Source organism: Panthera onca, chromosome D2 (assembly GCF_046562875.1).
Source record: "Panthera onca isolate mPanOnc1 chromosome D2, mPanOnc1 haplotype 2, whole genome shotgun sequence".
NCBI lineage: Eukaryota > Metazoa > Chordata > Mammalia > Carnivora > Felidae > Panthera > Panthera onca.
In genome coordinates this window covers 11,745,700-11,764,298 of record NC_138349.1, presented here as the reverse complement: position 1 = coordinate 11,764,298, position 18,599 = coordinate 11,745,700, and the positions used below count along the sequence as shown (strand labels likewise).

Here is an 18,599-nt window from a genome sequence, read left to right as displayed (position 1 = left end):
CAAACCTACGTGGCCTAGTCACGTGGACCAACATCCCTTGGCACCTTTCAATGCTTTCCCCTTAGCACTCTGATCTTTGGAAAGTCTGCAGTCTTTTGGGGAGGTTCAGTTCACGATGTACCCTCTTTCCTGTTGTAGTAGTTATCACCCAGTAAAATCTATCCTTACTGCTTTAACTAGTGTCTCACTTTGTTTATCTCTGACAGTAAGCACACTAAATAGTTACTGAATTAAGTAAACAGGTTCTGCACAGGAGTGAATGGCTGCAGGGGAGGAGTTTCATTATTTCAAAGCTTCTTTTGGGGTCTATCTTCCTCTCCCTCCCTCCAAAAAAAGCTACTTATCGGGGCGCCTGGGTGGCGCAGTCGGTTAAGCGTCCGACTTCAGCCAGGTCACGATCTCGCGGTCCGTGAGTTCGAGCCCCGCGTCAGGCTCTGGGCTGATGGCTCGGAGCCTGGAGCCTGTTTCCGATTCTGTGTCTCCCTCTCTCTGCCCCTCCCCCGTTCATGCTCTGTTTGTCTCTCTCTGTCCCAAAAATAAATAAAAAACGTTGAAAAAAAAAATAAAAAAAAAAACTACTTATCTGTTATTTTTTATTTCATAATCTCTACCTACATGAAAGGTGACAATTACATCCAAGTCACCCACGGCGCATTTTGGGATTTAACTAATCAGATTATTGTAGACAGATATAGAAAACTATTTTAAAATGTAGCATCTCCAAATTTCAATTCCCTGGCTCCTTTTTTAAACATGGCTTAAAAACTTCAAAAGTTTTACCGTTTCTATTTCTGGACCAACAAAAAGAGTTCAGTTCAGTCCAGAAAGACATGTGGGCGGGTTGGATGTGAGTGCTAGCGTGGGTGAGTTGGGCTCAGCTTTGGCTACAAATGGCTCAACACCTCTTCTTCCCTCCCAATGGGGACAGCGCTCTGCTGACTGCTCCCGCAGGTTCCCGCTGTTCCTCCAAAATCTTGCCAGTTAAACTCTTCTGTCGATACTTTTAGGCAGCCCAGCGCGCCCCCCGCAATCCGTGACCCTCAGCGTCAACTCGATTCAGAACCAGCAGTACTGCCACTCCCACGCTCCAGTCCCAGCCTCCGCCGAGGCCGCGCCGGGGAGTGTCACGTGCCAGGACACGGGCGTGAAGCCAGCGCCGCCATGTGGGTTTCTGGCGGCGCTTTCCAGGGGAAGGGCAAGGCCGCTGACGAGCCGACCCGAGTTCCGGGTCTTGTGCGCAAGTGCGGAAGTGTGCTGGCCCCGAGTGTGACCGGTTTCCGGCCGGTGGTGCCGCACCGGCTGCCAGGAGACGTGTAACGGACGGTGGGCCGCAGCCATGGCCGAGAGGAAACTTAACGGTAGCGGCGGCGCCGCCTCTACCTCCTCATCGGGCACTAACTTACTCTTCTCCTCCTCGGCCACGGAATTCAGCTTCAACGTGCCCTTCATCCCAGTCACCCAAGCCGCCGCTGCCTCGGCCTCCTTGCTCCTGCCTGGAGGTAGTGGGGGCGGGGGGGTGTCCGGTGGGAAGAGTGTGTGCAGGGAGGCGGGCGGAGGGCGTGGGGTGACGAGGGTCGGAAAGGAGGTATTCCTTGCGCCTCGATGCGACTCTGTGGGTGGCTTGCCAGGGCCATCCGTGGCCAGGTTTGAGTGGCCCGGGGACTTTGAAATATTGGAAGTAGGGGGCCAGATCATGAGGCTTGCTTTTCGTCCGAGGAACCCTCTGATCCGAGGGCTGGACGCTCCACGCTGGCACTGGCATTACACAGATTTTTGTCGAACACATGCTAGTGTGCCAGGTGCTGGCAGGGAATGCAAAGAGAATAGTGCTTCTCAACTAGGATACAGTAGGAGATCTCCTAGGATAGACCTGTAATACTTGCAAAGTAGAGGTACACGATGCAGTACTCATCTTTCAAGACAGTGCATCATCACATTGTCTAAGAAGCCGTTTCCTGTTCTCCTTGGCCCCCACTCCTACGTGCCCCCTAGCTCTTTCATTTCCTTATTATTGTCTAGGGGTGTTGCTTTTTAATGATTGTGTGGCATTACCCAGACCACAGTATCTAGGGGCACAGACTGCGTTCCAGCCCTGGCTGTGCCAGGAACTTGCTGTATGACCTTAGGCATGTTACTTTACCTCTCTGTGCTTCACTTTCCATGTCCGTACAGCCTCATAAAACTGTAATGAGAAGTGGATTGATTTCTGTAAGGTGCTGAGTGCAGTGCCTGGCACATAGTGTTATCTAAATGTTTGTGAAATAAACATATCTGCCTCTCTAGTTGGACTGTGGGCTCCTTGAAGTTTGCAGCTGTTGCTAGAGTGTGTGCAGAGGAGTGGCGTGAGTAGTCAGTGGGGACTAGATCACGAAGCGCCTCATATGCCGTACTGAGGAGTTTGTAGTTCATCCTGTAGGGTGTGGGGGAGCCTTCGAAGGATCTTAAGGTAACAAGGCAGTGAAACTGGAGGTGTGTTTCAGAAAGACTGGAGTTTTCTGAGATTGCACCAGAGTAAAGCTGACTGTAGCAAGAGCGGTCAGTCTGGGGGCCGCTGGGAGTCAGGCATGAGTGGATGGCACTCTAGCCCTACCTACCCAGCCACATTGCGTATGAAGAGCAGGGAAGAGAGGTGAGAGATTTTTTAGACTATAAATTGTTGGGCCTCAGTGACTCCCTGGAGGCCATACTGTCAGCTTTATCAGCCCAGAGGCTTCTTCTCTTCCTTCAGTTTTAGCCAGAAGACCTGGCTCCCTAACTGGCATGTAATGGATACTGTGTACATGTTTCTTGAATGAGTGTCTGAATGGTTAAATGAAGGGATTGAGAAACGAAGCGGGGGAGGAGTCTGAGAGATGATGTTTTGGTTTGCGTGTCTGGATGGATGTTGGTGAACACCTGTTGAGATAGTGCGGTGTGATAAAAGCACATGAAGGAGGACAGTTAAGGTGGTAAGTTCTTTTTCAGGCTTAGTAAGTTGGAGGTGTATGTGGCCGAGTCTGCCAGAAGTGTTGAGGAAGCAGTTGGTTGATAGGTTCTGGAGCACAGGAGAACGCTCCTGGTTTGAGACAGATTTGGGAGTGTCAAAAGTGTACAAGTGGTCATTAAGGTTGTAGGTTTCGATGCCGAATGTGTCTACATGTAATTAGAAAGTGCCCCTGAGGTGAGCTGGCAGCATGCAGAGATCAGTATTTCATTTGCAATTGATGCTAATCAGAAAAAAGTCTCTTGGATCACGTTGATCCCAGGTTGTCTTAAAAGAAGAAAGATACCACAGGGGTTTGTTTGTTTGTTTGCTTGTTTCCATTCCATGTTTTTAGTTGTTGAGAGGTGAACTGAGAAATGTAAGACAAGTGAGGTCCAGGCAGCTGAAAAGAGAGGGAACTGGAGATGTATCTCCAAAGGAGAATAAAGCCAGCAGACAAAGGGCTTTGTGAAGGAGGTGAGAATTTATTTTTGGTTACAAAGAAACAATGGAGAGGAGTATTTTGAGTAGTGGAGTATCTCAGTTAAATTGATGCGTGAGAAATAACAGTGGGAGCAGCCTAGAAGCTCAAGCCAGAATCTCTGTGAGCCAGTGAAAGAAGGCCTCTCAGGGGGCAGGGATCACAGTGTGCCTGTGTGCTGAGTGTGGGTCTTCTGTTGGGCTCCATTGCCTCCAGCAGCAGGAGATAAGAGAGAATAAGCCGGGGGAAGGAAAAGATTAGGAAGAAAGTTTCTTTCAAAAAAAATTTTTTTTGATCTTTATTTATTTTTGAGAGAGAGACAGAGTATGAGCAGGGGAGGAGCAGAGAGAGAGGGAGACACAGAATCCAAAGCAGGCTCCAGGCCCTGAGCTGTCAGCACAGAGCGCGATGCAGGGCTTGAACCCACGAACCGTGACATCGTGACCTGAGCCGAAGTCGGACGCTCAACTGACTGAGCCACCCAGGCGCCCCTAGGAAGAAAGTTTCTACAAGCTAAGGGCTTATAAAAGTTTAGTAAGAAGAGTGGGCTGGACTTTTGAGGCCAGGTAGAGGGAGAATACTTTTATTTTACAACTTGGTTGCAGAAGAGAAGGTAGTTTGGGGTTGATAATCCCTGTGGTGAAGATCAGTTTGGGCAAAGGGAAGTGAAGAGAACTGAACTTTGGTTAGAAAATGGCTTTTTTAGTGATTTGGCATTCTCTAATGGCTAGTTCTCTGGTCGCAATAGTGTGATTTTAGGGATGGCAATTAATGGTTGACCTACTTTGCCTTGGGAATACAAATACCACGTGTTCATTTGTACAATGAATGCTTTGTAGGTAAGAGTCCCGACACACCCCTTCTTGTCAACAGAGTTCATGTCTGTACTTAAGTTTCTTATTACTGTAGAAATAAAACTGCGTGTATTTGGTAGCAGAAAATATTTGAATTATTTTTTACCAGGAGGAAATTCAAAATAAGATGTGAAAATAGTAGGTATAGATTTTGTTTCTGTTTTCAAAAACTCCTATATACAGATATGTGTAATTTATATATATTTACAATAAATACTTGATTATTCATTTAAAAAATATAAAAGGTTATGTACCAAAACATTAACGTGTTAACAACAGTGATTGTCTTCGGGAGGTGGGCTTATGAATGAATTCTGATTTTTCCCTCCTTTTGTTGTTTCGTATTCTTATTTTCTAGTTTTTCATCTCAAAGAAAAAAAGAACAAGGTTTTCTTTCTTTCTTTCTTTCTTTCTTTCTTTCTTTCTTTCTTTTTTGTGATGCAGAAATAGAAAAAAGAACACGTGCAATTGCTCGATCTGCCTTATAGGATCGTAGCTACAGAAAAATAGAATATCCTTTAAATCTTTTGCTCTCCTGTTCCTTTTCAGAAGATTCCACCGACGTTGGGGAGGAGGACAGCTTCCTCGGTCAGACTTCTGCTCACACGTCTACCCCACAGACCTTTAGTTACTTCTCTCAGGTAACAAGCAGTAGTGATCCTTTTGGGAATATTGGACAGTCGCCGTTAACAACTGTGGCAGCATCGGCTGGACACTCAGCATACTCCAAGTCCCCAGCTGCTCTCCCTTTTACAACTGGATCCCAAGATGCGTCGAATGCGTGCTCACCAGCCATTTCGAAGGCTCAGTATGGTGCTCTACCTTCTGCACAGATGGGAATGAATACTCACCTGCCTTCTCAGCCAAGTAGTCTCCCTCCTTCCAATTTTGGGAGCCCCCCGCAAGGAACGCCCCAACAAGGACACAATCCGTATCGTCACACCCCTGTAAGCAGCAGGGCTAATCCTTATATTGCACCCCCACAGCTGCAACAGTGCCAAACACCAGGCCATCCCCCCCATCCTCCACCCGCCGGACCCCCGGTTCAGATGTACCAGATGCCTGTAGGATCTTTGCCACCGGTACGGAGATGTGTTTTTATATCTTAGCTATTCACTCTGATTTATTTTATTTTGTTTTTTATTTTATTTTTTATTAAAAGCAATTTTTTTTAACGTTTATTCCTTTTTGAGAGAACAGAGACAGAATGCGAGCAGGGGAGGGGCAGAAAGAGAGGGAGATACAGGATACAAAGGAAGCTCCAGGTTCTGAGCTATCAGCCCAGAGCCTGATGCGGAGCTCGAACCCAGGAACCGTGAGATCATGACCTAAGCCAAAGTTGGATGCTCAACCAACTGAGCCACCCAGGCGCCCCTCCCTCACTCTGATTTTTTTATCTCTCTCTCATCTTAGCCTGTGTTTTTAAAAACAGTGAGCTTCTATTTTTATTTTTTCATTCCTTTTTTTTTTTTAAGTTATTTATTTTCAGAATGTGAGAGCGGGCGCGTGCTCACCTGCATATACAAGTCGGGGAGGAGCAGAGAGAGAGAGGGTGAGAGAGAATCCCAAGCAGGCTCCACACTGTTAGCGCAGAGCCCGACCTGGGGCTCGATCCCACCAACCACGAGATCATGACTTGAGCCAAAATCGAGAATTGGACGCTCAGCCCCCTGAGCCACCCAGGTGTCCCAACACTGGGCATTTAATAGTCAATGTGATGATAAACTGTTCCCAGAGGCGATTCTTTGTAAGCTATGTGTTTTGAAGTAAACATTCTTTTAGAGGAATCATAAAGGGGCACCTGGGTGGCTCATTTGGTTGAGAGTCAGACTTTGGCTCAGGTCTTGATTTCACGGTTCGTGAGTTCAAGCCCCACATTGGGCTCCCCGCTGTCAGTGCAGAGTCCACTTTGGATCTTTTGTCCCCCTTCTCTTTCTGCCGTGGGTCCCCACTGCCACTCTCTCTCAAAAAAATACATAAACATTAAAAAAAAATTTAAAGGAAGCTCATTAAATGGTTCATATATTATTGATTTATGAAAGTAGTACCTGATTTTAATGAGTTAACTACATGTCAATATTTCCAGATTTTAGAGTAAGATACCAATAATAAATGTTATCTGGGGATATGTCAGAGTTGAAGCATTTATTAACAGACTGCCATTTTCTCAGTTTTTAATTATCCTACTCAATCAAAACATTCAATTACAGGGACTAAAATTTATTACTTCTATAATTTCTTTTATTTACTTTATGAGGTTTGGGTCTAGACAGTCAAACTCTATCTCAGGAGGGTGATGGGGCAACATTTGCATTGGGTAAATTCTATGAAATTCCCTTATGCTTTTTCCCCAGCTGATTGTTGAACTGACTTCCACAGGGAAATCAACTGAATCAAAAAAAGGGAAATGATTCAAAGGAAGAATTAACCCAAGTGTGGCAGGGATAGCGGTATTATAATCAGAAAATAACCTAACTTCTCTCTTGGGAATAGAGAATGGGCTCAGTTTTATTGTTTAATTTAAATCCTATCAATACACAAACTTGATAATGTTGGATTTCAGCATGTTGGAAGGTAAGCGCATCACAGCACGTGGGATAGTTAATATATTAGTTTGCTGATTAAAAATTTGAAAAGGTTTCTAATTAAGAAATTTAAAAATGATAATTTCAGACTTGAAAGTTACAAAAATAAAGATAGCACAAACAGTACCCCAGTGCCCTTAATGCATGTTTACCTGTCATTAACATTTTACCCCATTTGTTCTTTTGCTTGTGCACAGGCACACACTCACACATTTGGACATCCTCTCTCTCCCCTTGTCACTATGTGTGTGTGCAAGTTGTTTGGGAAATGGTCAGCTGAATGCATTATGACTCTTTACTCCTAACTATTTTAGTGCAGATTTCTAAGAATAAGGATGTTCTTTTACATAACCACAGTACAGTTATCACCTCCGTAATTTTAACATTGATACAACATTCCAAAATGATTTTTAACTAAAACATTTAAAAATAATTGTTTTCTAATTTAAAAAAGTGTTTTTTTTATTTTAATTTTTGTACTGTTTATTTTTGAGAGAGACAAGTAGGGGAGGGGCAGAGAGAGAGGGAGACGCAGAATCCAAAGCAGGCTCTAGGCTCTGAGCTGTCAGAGGCCCATGTGGGGTTCAAACTCCTGAACTGTGAGATCATGACCTGAGCTGAAGTCAGACATTTAACCGACTGAGCTACCCAGGCGCCACATCATGTTTAAATTTTTTTAAGTTTATTTTTTTGACAAAGAGGGAGAGAGAACTTGCATAAGCAGGGGATGGCCAGAGAGAGAGGGGGAGAGGGAGAATCCCAGTGTGGAGCCTGATGCAGGGCTCAAACCCACAAATCGTGAGATCATGATCTGAGCCGAAATCCGGAGTCAGATGCTTAACTGACTGAGCCACCCAGGCATCCCTGATTCTCATTTTAAAAGTATTTCCAAAAAAAATAAAAAAATAAAAAAATAAATAAAAGTATTTCCAGTGCAGAAAATTGGAAAAATGCAGAATAGTCAAATAATTAAAAATTGCATCTGGATAACCCTTCTTCTCATTTTTTTTATGTTTTATCTTTTTTTGTAGACAAACATTGTATATGATTTCTGTGAACATTTTTTAGATGTGAAGATTGTTTTCTAAAACGTTAAAAAAATTTTTTTTTAACATTTATTTATTATTGAGAGAGAGAGAGAGAGAGACAGAGCATGAGCAGGGGAGGGGCAGAGAGAGGAGGAGACACAGAATCCAAAGCAGGCTCCAGGCTCTGAGCTGTCAGCACAGAACCCGATGTGGGGCTTGAACTCACAAACTGCGAGATGATGACCTGAGTTGAAGTAGGACGCTTAACCGACTGAGCCACCCAGGTGCCCCTTTTCTAAAACATTTTTAATGGCTCTAGAGAATTCCACCCTTTAAGTCACAGATAATGTACTTAATCAGGTCTCTGTTAGACATTTAGATTGTGTCCAGTGATTTTCTGTTATAAGTGACCGTTTAGTATATGTCTTTGTAGGTAAATTTTTGTTTCTGTATTACGTCTTTTAAGATGAGTTCTTAGAAATAGAATGGTCAGGTCAAGGAATATGCAAGTTATAGAGATTAAATAAATCGCAGGAGACATACTGCTAGATTGATTTCTGTAAAGGTGCCAGTTTACTTCACCATCAGTTTGAGAAAGCCCAGTCTACTTTGAGACTGATGTTGGATTTTGTTGATTTTTGTTGTTGTTAAGAAACATTGTTTTAGGGCCCAATTATTAAACTAAATGGTTGTCCACAGATATATGTAGGATAATCATTATGAATGTTACTTTGGGTCTGAGGCATATATGGAATTGTTGTTTTTTGGACAGACATCATAGTCCTGTCTTTCTGGTGTGTTCCAGATTCCTCCTTCAGTGCCATCGGGGTTGACCCCTCCAACACAACAGCAGGCTCTTGCTAGACCCACAGGTCCTTCTGTGCAAACGCCCCCTCCTTTTCTACTTCAAAACCAGTATGAACCTGTTCAACCCCACTGGTTTTACTGCAAGGAGGTAGAATACAAACAATTGTGGATGCCTTTCAGTGTGTTTGACTCTTTGAATCTTGAAGAAATCTATAATTCAGGTAAGGACAGATCATGCATCATTTTTAATCTCGTTTTAGGAAGAGAAGAAATAGTATTTATCCATGGCTTACATTTTGTGAATGTCAAATTCCTTAATCCTTGTAGATTCCACCAGATTCTGTATCTTAAGATAGTGATAGTAATAGAAGGCCTGAGTTATTTAAGCAAGGTTTTTAAAATGTTTTAGTAATTTTCTTCTTTGTTTAAAGATGTTTTAAGTTAGAGACATAGAGTAGTTCATATAATGTAGGTGTCGATTTTCCTATTTGTCATTCTTTTGTAGTTAGGGACACTCATAAAACATCTTCTTTAGAACTCTCGTTCCTGAAGATGCTTTGAAAAGCGTTCTGTAGTCAGGCAGTTTTGAAAGTGACTTGACTTCATTCACCTCTGGAGATAGTGCACTGCAGTGTGTTAAGGCTCTGAGAAGTCCTGGAGTATAGAATTTCGTGTTTTTGTTCATCCTGATGATATTTCATCGTGAGACTTAAAAATCACTCAATACCTTCTGGAAGCATACCTCCTGGAGACTTGCGGCTTGGATTAAAAAAAGAAAATCCAGTTATTTGAATTATCATCTTATTTTATCTACTTATTTATTTTTAATTTGAATTGTTTTATGGTCCTACTTCACACCTCTGCTCCGGCTATTTTTAATTCACTTAGGAAGAGTCATAATTTTGAGTAGCACAAATTAATGTTAAACCTCAATTTTTATTCATTTATTTTTTTTTAATTTTTTTTTTTTTTTTTTAACATTTATTTACTTTTGAGACAGAGAGAGACAGAGGATGAACGGGGGAGGGTCAGAGAGAGAGAGGGGGAGACACAGAATCGGAAACAGGCTCCAGGCTCTGAGCGGTCAGCACAGAGCCCGACGCGGGGCTCGAACTCACGAGGCGTGAGATCGTGACCTGAGCCGAAGTCGGACGCTTGACTGACTGAGCCACCCACGCACCCCAAACTTTAATTTTTAAACACGAATGAACTTAGTTCTGTGTCATTAAGGGTCAACTAGCCACCATATTCATTATCTATTACTTTTACTTTTTAAAGTTCATTTATTTTTTTTCATTACTTATCATTTTTCAACCTGCCTTGTAACTGTCGGGTTAAAACGTGAACTTTGTGCTCCAGTCCAGCCGGACCCTGAGAGTGTGGTTCTAGGCACAGATGGAGGGCGCTATGACGTTTATCTCTATGATCGACTGAGGAAGGCTGTGTACTGGGAAGAGGAGCCGGCGGAAGTCAGACGCTGTACTTGGTTTTACAAAGGGGACACAGACAGCAGATTTATTCCCTATACGGAGGAGTTCAGTGAAAAACTAGAGGTACGTGGGCTTCATTCTTTTATGCTTTCCTTCAAAACCGTAGGCCCTGTATACATGGGAGCCTCACGTGACACCACTCACAACAAAGCAGGCTTTTGAAGAGCCTGTTTTGATGCTGTTCACAGAGAAGACTGCTTTTTCAGTGGTGCCTTTGTTCAGATGAGGTGCTAATCATGGCCTCAGTAGCTGAAGGTAGACTGTTTTATAGGGGCGTATCACAGATCTAGAAACTAGATACTTGTATCAAACATTCAAACCAACTTAGTCTGCTGGGATCTGTTGTTCAAAGCACGTGCCAAGCACATGGATTCTTTTCTGATCACTGTTCAGTAAGACTTGAGCTTAACTTCTGATTTTTGAAAATAGATAGAAAACGGAATAGAAACAAATGTTTTAAGACTTAGCCATTCTAAAACTGGTGGTTAATGTTTCACATAATTGCATTCATTTCTTACGATAATTCTACTTAATGGTTGAATTAATAAATGAATTCAATTTACGTACACTGGAAATGAGATACAGAACACTTTAGTTGCTATTTTTTTTTAACTTTTATTTATTTTGAGAGAGAGAGTGGGTATGTGTGAGCACGTGTGAGCAAGGTATGAGCAGAGAGAGAGAGAGAGAGAGAGAGAGAGAGAGAGAGAGAGAGAATCCCAAGCATGCTCAGGGCTGTCAGCGTAGAACCCGACGCATGGCTCGATCCAACCACCCGTGAGATCATGACCTGAACTGAAATCGAGAGTTGGACGCTTAACTGCCTGAGCCACCCAGGCGCTCCTACTTACTATTTTTTCATGTAGTAGTTATTAAAACTGAGATAACTGGCACTAACAGAAAACATTAAAACAACACTATGTTAACGTTGAAAGGGGCCCCTAAAATGTTAATCTTCCCTAGAAAGAAAATTGTTCAACAGTCCAGTCTTTGGAGTCAGAAATTTGAGGGTGGGAGTGAACTGCGGTTCTGCCCGTGCTACTTTATGCCTGCGATCTCGTGCAACTGTGAACTTAAAATGTCTACTGAGGGGTTGAATCGTGTCCTCCTTTGCACCCCACAAAAGATATGTTGAAGCCCTAACCTGTAGCACCTCAGAATGTGATCTTGCCTGGAAATAGGGTGCTTGCAGGTATAGTTAGTGAAGATGAGATCATTCTGGAAAAGGTTGGGCCCCTAATCCAATATGACTTGACATCATACCAAGTAAAAATAGAGAGAATTGGAGTGTTGCATCTTTAAAGCAAAAGCACTAAAGATTGCTGGCAAAGCACCAGAAGCTAGGAAGAGGCAAGGAAGGAGTAAGGAGTCTTCTATAGGTTTCAGAGGGATACGGCCCTGGCTGACACTTGACTTCAGACTTCTAGCCTCTGGAACTGTGAAACAGTACATTTTTTTTTTTTTTTAATGTTTTTGTTTTTTTAAATTTTTGAAATGTTTATTTATTTTTGAGAGGGAAAGAGACAGAGTGCAAGTGGAGGAGGGGCAGCGTGCAAGGGAGACACAGAGTCCGAAGCAGGCTCCAGGCTTTGAGCTATCAGCACAGAGCCTGATGCGGGGCTCGAATCCACGAACCGTGAGATCATGACCTGAGCTGAACTCGGAGGATTAACTGACTGAGCCACCCAGGCACTCCGAGACAGTACATTTCTATTGTTTTAAGCCATTCATTTTGTGGTACTTTGTTATAGCAGCTCTAGGAAACTAATAGACTGGGTAAACCTTTGTTCTCTCCTGTATGTACTGAGGATAATCTTATTTAGGAGTGATTGAGAGTAATTAATTAAATAAGATCATGTACGTAAAATGACAGACAAGGATGATAAATAGCACATGGGAACTGCTGTTACGTTATTTTTATCATCATCATAGTTCTACTTTTCTTCCACACTTTTTCTCACCGTGGCATAGATTTGTCTTATTGGCTTATATGTTTCTGTTATTTTAGGCTGAATATAAAAAAGCAGTAACCACCAATCAGTGGCACCGTAGATTAGAGTTCCCAAGCGGAGAGACCATCGTTATGCACAATCCAAAGGTAATGTTAATGTTTAAGATATTAAAGTGTTAAGGAAAAAAAAAAAGATATTAAAGTGTAAGGTTCCTTTCAATAAATATTTTATTGAACGTGGTTGATAAATGCTCCTTTTTTTATATTAAATATAATTTATTGTCATATTGGCTTCCATACAACACCCAGTGCTCATCCCAACAGGTGACCTCCTCAATGCCCATCACCCACTTTCCCCTCTCCTCCACCTCCCATCAACCCTCAGTTTGTTCTCAGTATTTAAGAGTCTCTTATGGTTTGCCTCCCTCCCTCTCTGTAACTTTTTTTTTCCCCTTCCCTTCCCCCATGATCTTCTGTTAAGTTTCTCAGGATGCACATACGAGTGAAAACATATGGTATCTGTCTTTCTCTGCCTGACTTATTTCAGTTAGCGAATACCCTCCAGTTCCATCCACATTGCTGCAGATGGCCAGATTTCATTCTTATTGCCAGGGAGTATTCCGTTGTATATATAAACCGCATCTTCTTTATCCATTCATCAGTTGATGGACGTTTAGGCTCTTTCCATAATTTGGCTATTGTTGAAAGTGCTGCTATAAACATTGGGGTACAAGTGCCCTATGCATCTGCACTCCTGTATCCCTTGGGTAAATTCCTAGCAGTGCTATTGCTGGGTCATAGGGTAGGTCTATTTTTCATTTTTTGAGGAACCTCCACACTGTTTACCAGAGTGGCTGCACCAGCCACCAACAGGACAAGAGGGTTCCCATTTCTCCACATCCTCTCCAGCATCTATAATTTCCTGATTTGTTCATTTTAGCCACTCTGACCGGTGTGAGGTGGTATCTCAGTGTGGCTTTGATTTGTAGATAAATGCTCATTTTTGTTAACTTCTGTAGGGATCTAGTTGTAACAAGCACGTGGCTTTTAAAAGCTTACTTATCCACATTGATCGTAGAAACAAAAATGAAATTTGAATTTTTCTCATGAGGCTGTTGATGTCTGTGTGTCCACTAAAGCTTAGTGTGCATCACAGTTTACCCACCCTCCACTTGATGATGTCTCATTTCACCTTTTAAAAATATGTTCTTCCTATTTTTGTTTATATTGTCTCCATGAATTTATTTTTTTTTAAGATCTCGATTAGTGGTGGTCTTTCATTTACCACACTTAGTCTCTCTGAGTTCCAGGTTCCTCACCTGTGATAAGATTTACTTCAATGTTCCCAGGGTCAGGATCATATTTTAAATAAAACGAAGTAATTTCTAGCATAGTACCTGGCATACCATAGTTTCTCAGAACATAGGCTATTTATTTATTTATTTTAGAAAAGCATAAAAGAAAACAAAAGTAATTTTAATCTCATCACTTCCGTAGTTCTTATTGATACTGAAATAAATAAAAATAAAAACATTCATTTGCCAACAAAATTGAAACAATATAAAAAGGTATCAAATCAAGAATAAAAGCCTCTTACTCTGCATTTCCTTTTTCTCCTCCTGTTAGTAACTACTCTTAACCTTTTGTTTTTCATTTGTTTTTGATGCAAACACAAACATTTTGCATACCATCTTACATGCATCCTTTATTTTTTTTGAAGAAAATTTTCTGTGTGACATAGGACTAAGTTCAATACAGTTGGTTTAACAGGATATGTGTTTTCCTAAAAAGTGGTGGGTATATCAGTTTTTGGCATTGAAATTGAACTTTGTAAATTAATTGAGAATCTTGCTATTTAAAGGATTATGCCTTAAGTATTTTTGTTAGGTAAAGATTCTTCTCTTCTAGGTAACTTTTCCTTAATTTCTTATGCATAACCCTGGATTATTACGTTACATTTTTAAAATCAAGGTATACTACTTCTGATTTAGTTGTAGTATTTTCCAGTATACGCATTGGAGGTAATGGTATTGATTTGCCTAGTTTTAATGGTTAATGAACTCTAGCAGGACTGTTATAAAATTGGTGTTGGGAGAACAATACGAGTACTTGATTTATAAATTATTCATACTATGAAGTAGTTTAGTATGTATTGAAATAAATTATTTAGCCTGTAGTGGAAATGCACTTGGTTGTGAGCTCTGTCATAATCCTTCTGTCATGTCTTGAAGGTTATTGTTCAGTTCCAGCCTTCATCAGTGCCAGATGAATGGGGAACCACACAAGATGGACAGACAAGGCCCAGGGTTGTAAAGCGTGGAATTGATGATAACCTTGACGAAATTCCTGATGGTGTGTATAGTTTGCTTAGGGCCAAGGTCTTTTTTCGACTCCTCTATTGTAGCATCATTTTTAGAATGATGAAAAAGGGAGCAATTATTAGGAATACCTGCTGTAACATGCAGAAATCAGCCAGGTTGGCACATATCTTTCTTTTTATCCTATTTTCTCTCTCTTAATTTTTAAGTTGAGAATCCTGTTGAAGATATACAAACCATGTAATGTAAATTCTAAAATACGTATTGTTGTGAAGAAACATTTTGCTGGTTGAAACCAGGCTTTTGGCAATACATTTGGGCTTTTTTTTGGTTATGCCTTATCTACCTTGTATTACTCCAGTGCAAGTTTGCAAACTTTTTCTGTTAAGGAGCAAATAGTAAATATTTCAGGCCATATGGACTTGGTCGCATCTACTCAACTCTGCCATTGCAGTGCGAAAGCATCCATAGATAGTATATAAACAAATGAGCATAGCTGTGTTCCAGTAAAGCTTTGTAAAGAACAGGCAGTGAGCAAGATTTGGCCTGTTTGGTCAACCCCTGCTCCAGTGTATATGCTTTGGTTTCTCCTGTTGCACCATTCAAAATGACACATTTCAGGGGCACCTGGGTGGTCGGTTGGTTAAATGTCTGACTTCTGCTCAGGTCATGATCTTGTGGTTGGTGAGTTTGAGCCCCGCATCGGTCTCTCTGCTGTCAGTACAGAGCCCGCTTCAGATCCTGTCCCCCTCTCCCTGCCCCGCCCCTGCTTGTACTGGCACGCGCACGCGCGTTTTCTCTCTCAAAAATAAAATAAACATTAAAAAATATACACATTTTATTTTGACAGTTACATACTTCGTTTTTGTTTCATTGTCTTATGAAATTATAAAATAAATGTACTCATTGTGAATCTGAACAAAATAACCAGAGTAAAATAGTAAATTTAACTTGTAGATGTTCCTATATGCCAGAGTAAGATAATAGATTTAACTTGATTTTCCTATATATATCTTGAAGATGCTCTCGATACAGGATATATATTGTATAGGGAAATGGAAGGATTTGGGGAAAATGCTTTATTTTAATTAATTACATTTATTTATTTAAGTAATCTCTATACCCAGTGTGGGGCTTGAAAGCACAACCCTAAGATCAAGAGTTGCATGCCCCTCCAGCTGAGCCAGCCAGGCGCCCCACTGGGGGAAATATTTTAAAGTTTTATATCGGCATGTTGCTTTTCCATGTGGGACTTAGTAGTCTCCTGGGGAATCCTGAAGAAATCACAAAGGTTATGGAGATGCAGTAGGCACGAAACTAATGATTATCACATGCTCATAACTTCTGGGATCAGGGGTGACCTTCCTCCACTTCTTGGTCTAGTTCACTGTTACTTACCGAGGTGGACCTTGAGCTTTGTTCTTCTCATCTCATAGAGAGTAATAAAGCTTATTAGCATGGAAGGGTCCTACAGTTCTTTGCCCAGTTTGTGGTGACAAAAGGGATATCTATAATGTTGCACGTATATAGCCATGTATGCATTTCTTTTGTAGGAGAAATGCCTCGGGTTGACCATTTGGTGTTCATGGTGCATGGCATTGGACCTGTGTGTGACTTGCGCTTTAGAAGCATTATTGAATGTGGTAAGTTAGTCATTTTATTTCATGCGATGACTTGAGAACTAACAGAAGAACATTGAAATGTTCATTTTTTTTTTTTTTTTTCCTGGAACAAGTATCATTTTCTGGTATTATTCAGAGACATTCAAAAGGTGACACCCTTATGTTAAAACAAATAGAAAATACCTGGCAAAATATTTTCTAAGATAGAGCTGTTCACTCAAAACTAAATGTTCATTAAAAATAAATTTTTTTTTAAATGTTTATTTCTGAGACAGAGAGAGACAGAGCATGAGTGGGGGAGGGGCAGAGAGAGAGAGAGGGAGACAGAATCGGAAGCAGGCTCCAGGCTCTGAGCTGTCAGCACAGAGCCCAACGTGGGGCTTGAACTCGCGAGCCGAGCCGTGAGATCGTGACCTGAGCCAAAGTCGGTCGCCCAACCGACTGAGCCACCAGGTGCCCCTAAATGTTCATTTTTAAGATAGTTTCCAGCTGTGTACTACCGGCTGAGGAACTGTAAGGGGAGATTTTTTTCAACGTTTTTTATTTATTTTTGGGACAGAGAGAGACAGAGCATGAACGGGGGAGGGGCAGAGAGAGAGGGAGACACAGAATCGGAAACAGGCTCCAGGCTCCGAGCCATCAGCCCAGAGCCTGACGCGGGGCTCGAACTCACGGACCGCGAGATGGTGACCTGGCTGAAGTCGGACGCTTAACCGACTGCGCCACCCAGGCGCCCCAATAAGGGGAGATTTTTAAATGGTCACTGGGAAATAATTTGTACTTGATTTGCTCTTATGATACGTGTAACTCATAAAATCCTAGAATGTGAAGAATTAGAATAATTAGAATTAGGTAGATCTTTGAAATGATTTAGCCTTTCCTGACAGACACCCTCTGCCTAAGCACCTCTAGCAACTGGGAATACCTATGCTTTGAGCTTTAAATTTAAAGTGAATTAGTTGAAAGAAGTTGTTTAATGGAACAGTGAATCTGCCTGTTTACTTACATTTTTGAAGTTTTGTTTTTATATTTGTATAATAGTTCGTATTTATTCAATACTTGGTTTGTGCCAGGCATTTTGCGTTTGTCAATTTTACTTACCTCTCCCAATAAACCCTGGGGGTGTCTGTCCTCTGCACCGGTAGGTGCGGCACTGAGGCCTGTAAGCGCAAGTTAGCTTTTCTGCTTTCGTGGTCTGTGGGTTCTTGGGCAGGGGTCCAGTGGCAGGTAGTTTGATTCCAGAGTCTGTACCCACAGTGCCATGCTGCCTTCCAGAAGTGGTAGTTAAGTTAATTCATTTACATATTCCTCTAAACTATTGACAAGTTGAAAAGAGCTTCCTAAAAGTTGGGTTTTTTCTTTATTGGACTGATTTTGTCATTCTTATTTTTTTTTCTTAAGAAGTTTGTTATAAAGCATACTGGCATAGTTAATGGGAATTGCTAACTACCTGTCAAGCTGGGAAAATTTAACCTATTTAATTTGTCTTCCTGAATTTTTTTTTTTTTTTTAAGTGGATGATTTTCGGGTGGTTTCTCTGAAATTGCTGCAGACACATTTCAAGAAATCTTTAGACGATCGGAAAGTAAGCAGAGTGGAGTTTCTTCCTGTTCATTGGCACAGTTCCTTGGGTGGGGACGCCACAGGTGTTGACAGGTTTGTGGACTTTGATAACTTGTCATTCGGATTAGTCACACTTAGATTCAAGATTTAAACCATAATATAAAATAGTTTGTTGTAGCTTCAACAGATATATTCAACAAATACAGTCCTTTATTTAAATGTTCTAGTTGCCCTGACATACGATTTAAATACTGGCTGTTAATGTTTATATGCTACTTATCTGTGTGTGTTTACATGTGTGTTTTTGCACATGTGTGTAGGCATATGTATGTGTTCCTATTATAAATAAGAGACTCTAAGGAATTTTTTTTTTAATGTTTATGAGAGAGAGAGAGAGAGAGAGAGAGAGACCGAGCATGAGGCGGGGGAGGGGCAGAGAGTGAGGGGACATAGAATCCGAAGCATGCTCCAGGCTCCGAGTCAGCACAGAGCCTGTCAGCACAGAGCCTGACGTGGGGCTCGAACCCATGAGATGTGAGATCATGACCTGAGCCGAAGTCAGACACCCGACTGACTGAGCCACCCAGGTGCCCTGAGAATCTAAGGAATTTAAGCCAGTTTTAGAATACTATTCTCACCTGTAGTAGTTGAGACAGGGTGCTGTCCTGTATGTTGTAGGACATTTAGGAACATCCTGGCCTCTACCCACTAGACAACAACAGCACGCACCCCCTCCTCTGGCCTCGAACCCATAACAGCCAAAGACATCTCCAGTCGTTGTTAAAGACCAGCAGCACTCTGTAGGCACTACGACAAGTTAGTGTCCCACTGAGTTTTGAGTGCTCCCAGTTGAGAAACACAGATTGAGGTAAACATTTCTGCTGGGGCACAGGGCTAATAACATGTCTGGGTTTTAGTGAACATCATAATGTTTCAAG

The 18,599-nt window shown here is 41.7% G+C and overlaps 1 protein-coding gene across 4 annotated transcripts in view; it reads left to right on the top strand.

Moving 5' to 3' along the window:
- Positions 1 to 1,250: 1,250 nt before the first annotated feature.
- Positions 1,251 to 18,599, top strand: part of SEC23IP (SEC23 interacting protein) — a 42,138-nt gene continuing 24,789 nt past the window's right edge. For 2 of the 4 annotated variants that reach the window (XM_078434880.2, XM_078434879.2), the window contains exons 1-8: positions 1,252 to 1,499; positions 4,847 to 5,379; positions 8,716 to 8,938; positions 10,077 to 10,270; positions 12,216 to 12,305; positions 14,390 to 14,510; positions 16,030 to 16,119; positions 17,613 to 17,754. In XM_078434880.2, the coding sequence (XP_078291006.1) occupies positions 1,337 to 1,499; positions 4,847 to 5,379; positions 8,716 to 8,938; positions 10,077 to 10,270; positions 12,216 to 12,305; positions 14,390 to 14,510; positions 16,030 to 16,119; positions 17,613 to 17,754 (1,556 nt within the window). In that variant the 5' untranslated portion in view covers positions 1,252 to 1,336. Of the gene's footprint in view, positions 1,500 to 4,846; positions 5,380 to 8,715; positions 8,939 to 10,076; positions 10,271 to 12,215; positions 12,306 to 14,389; positions 14,511 to 16,029; positions 16,120 to 17,612; positions 17,755 to 18,599 lie in introns of all 4 variants that reach the window. The other 2 variants (XM_078434882.2, XM_078434881.1) reach the window with 2 other exon arrangements.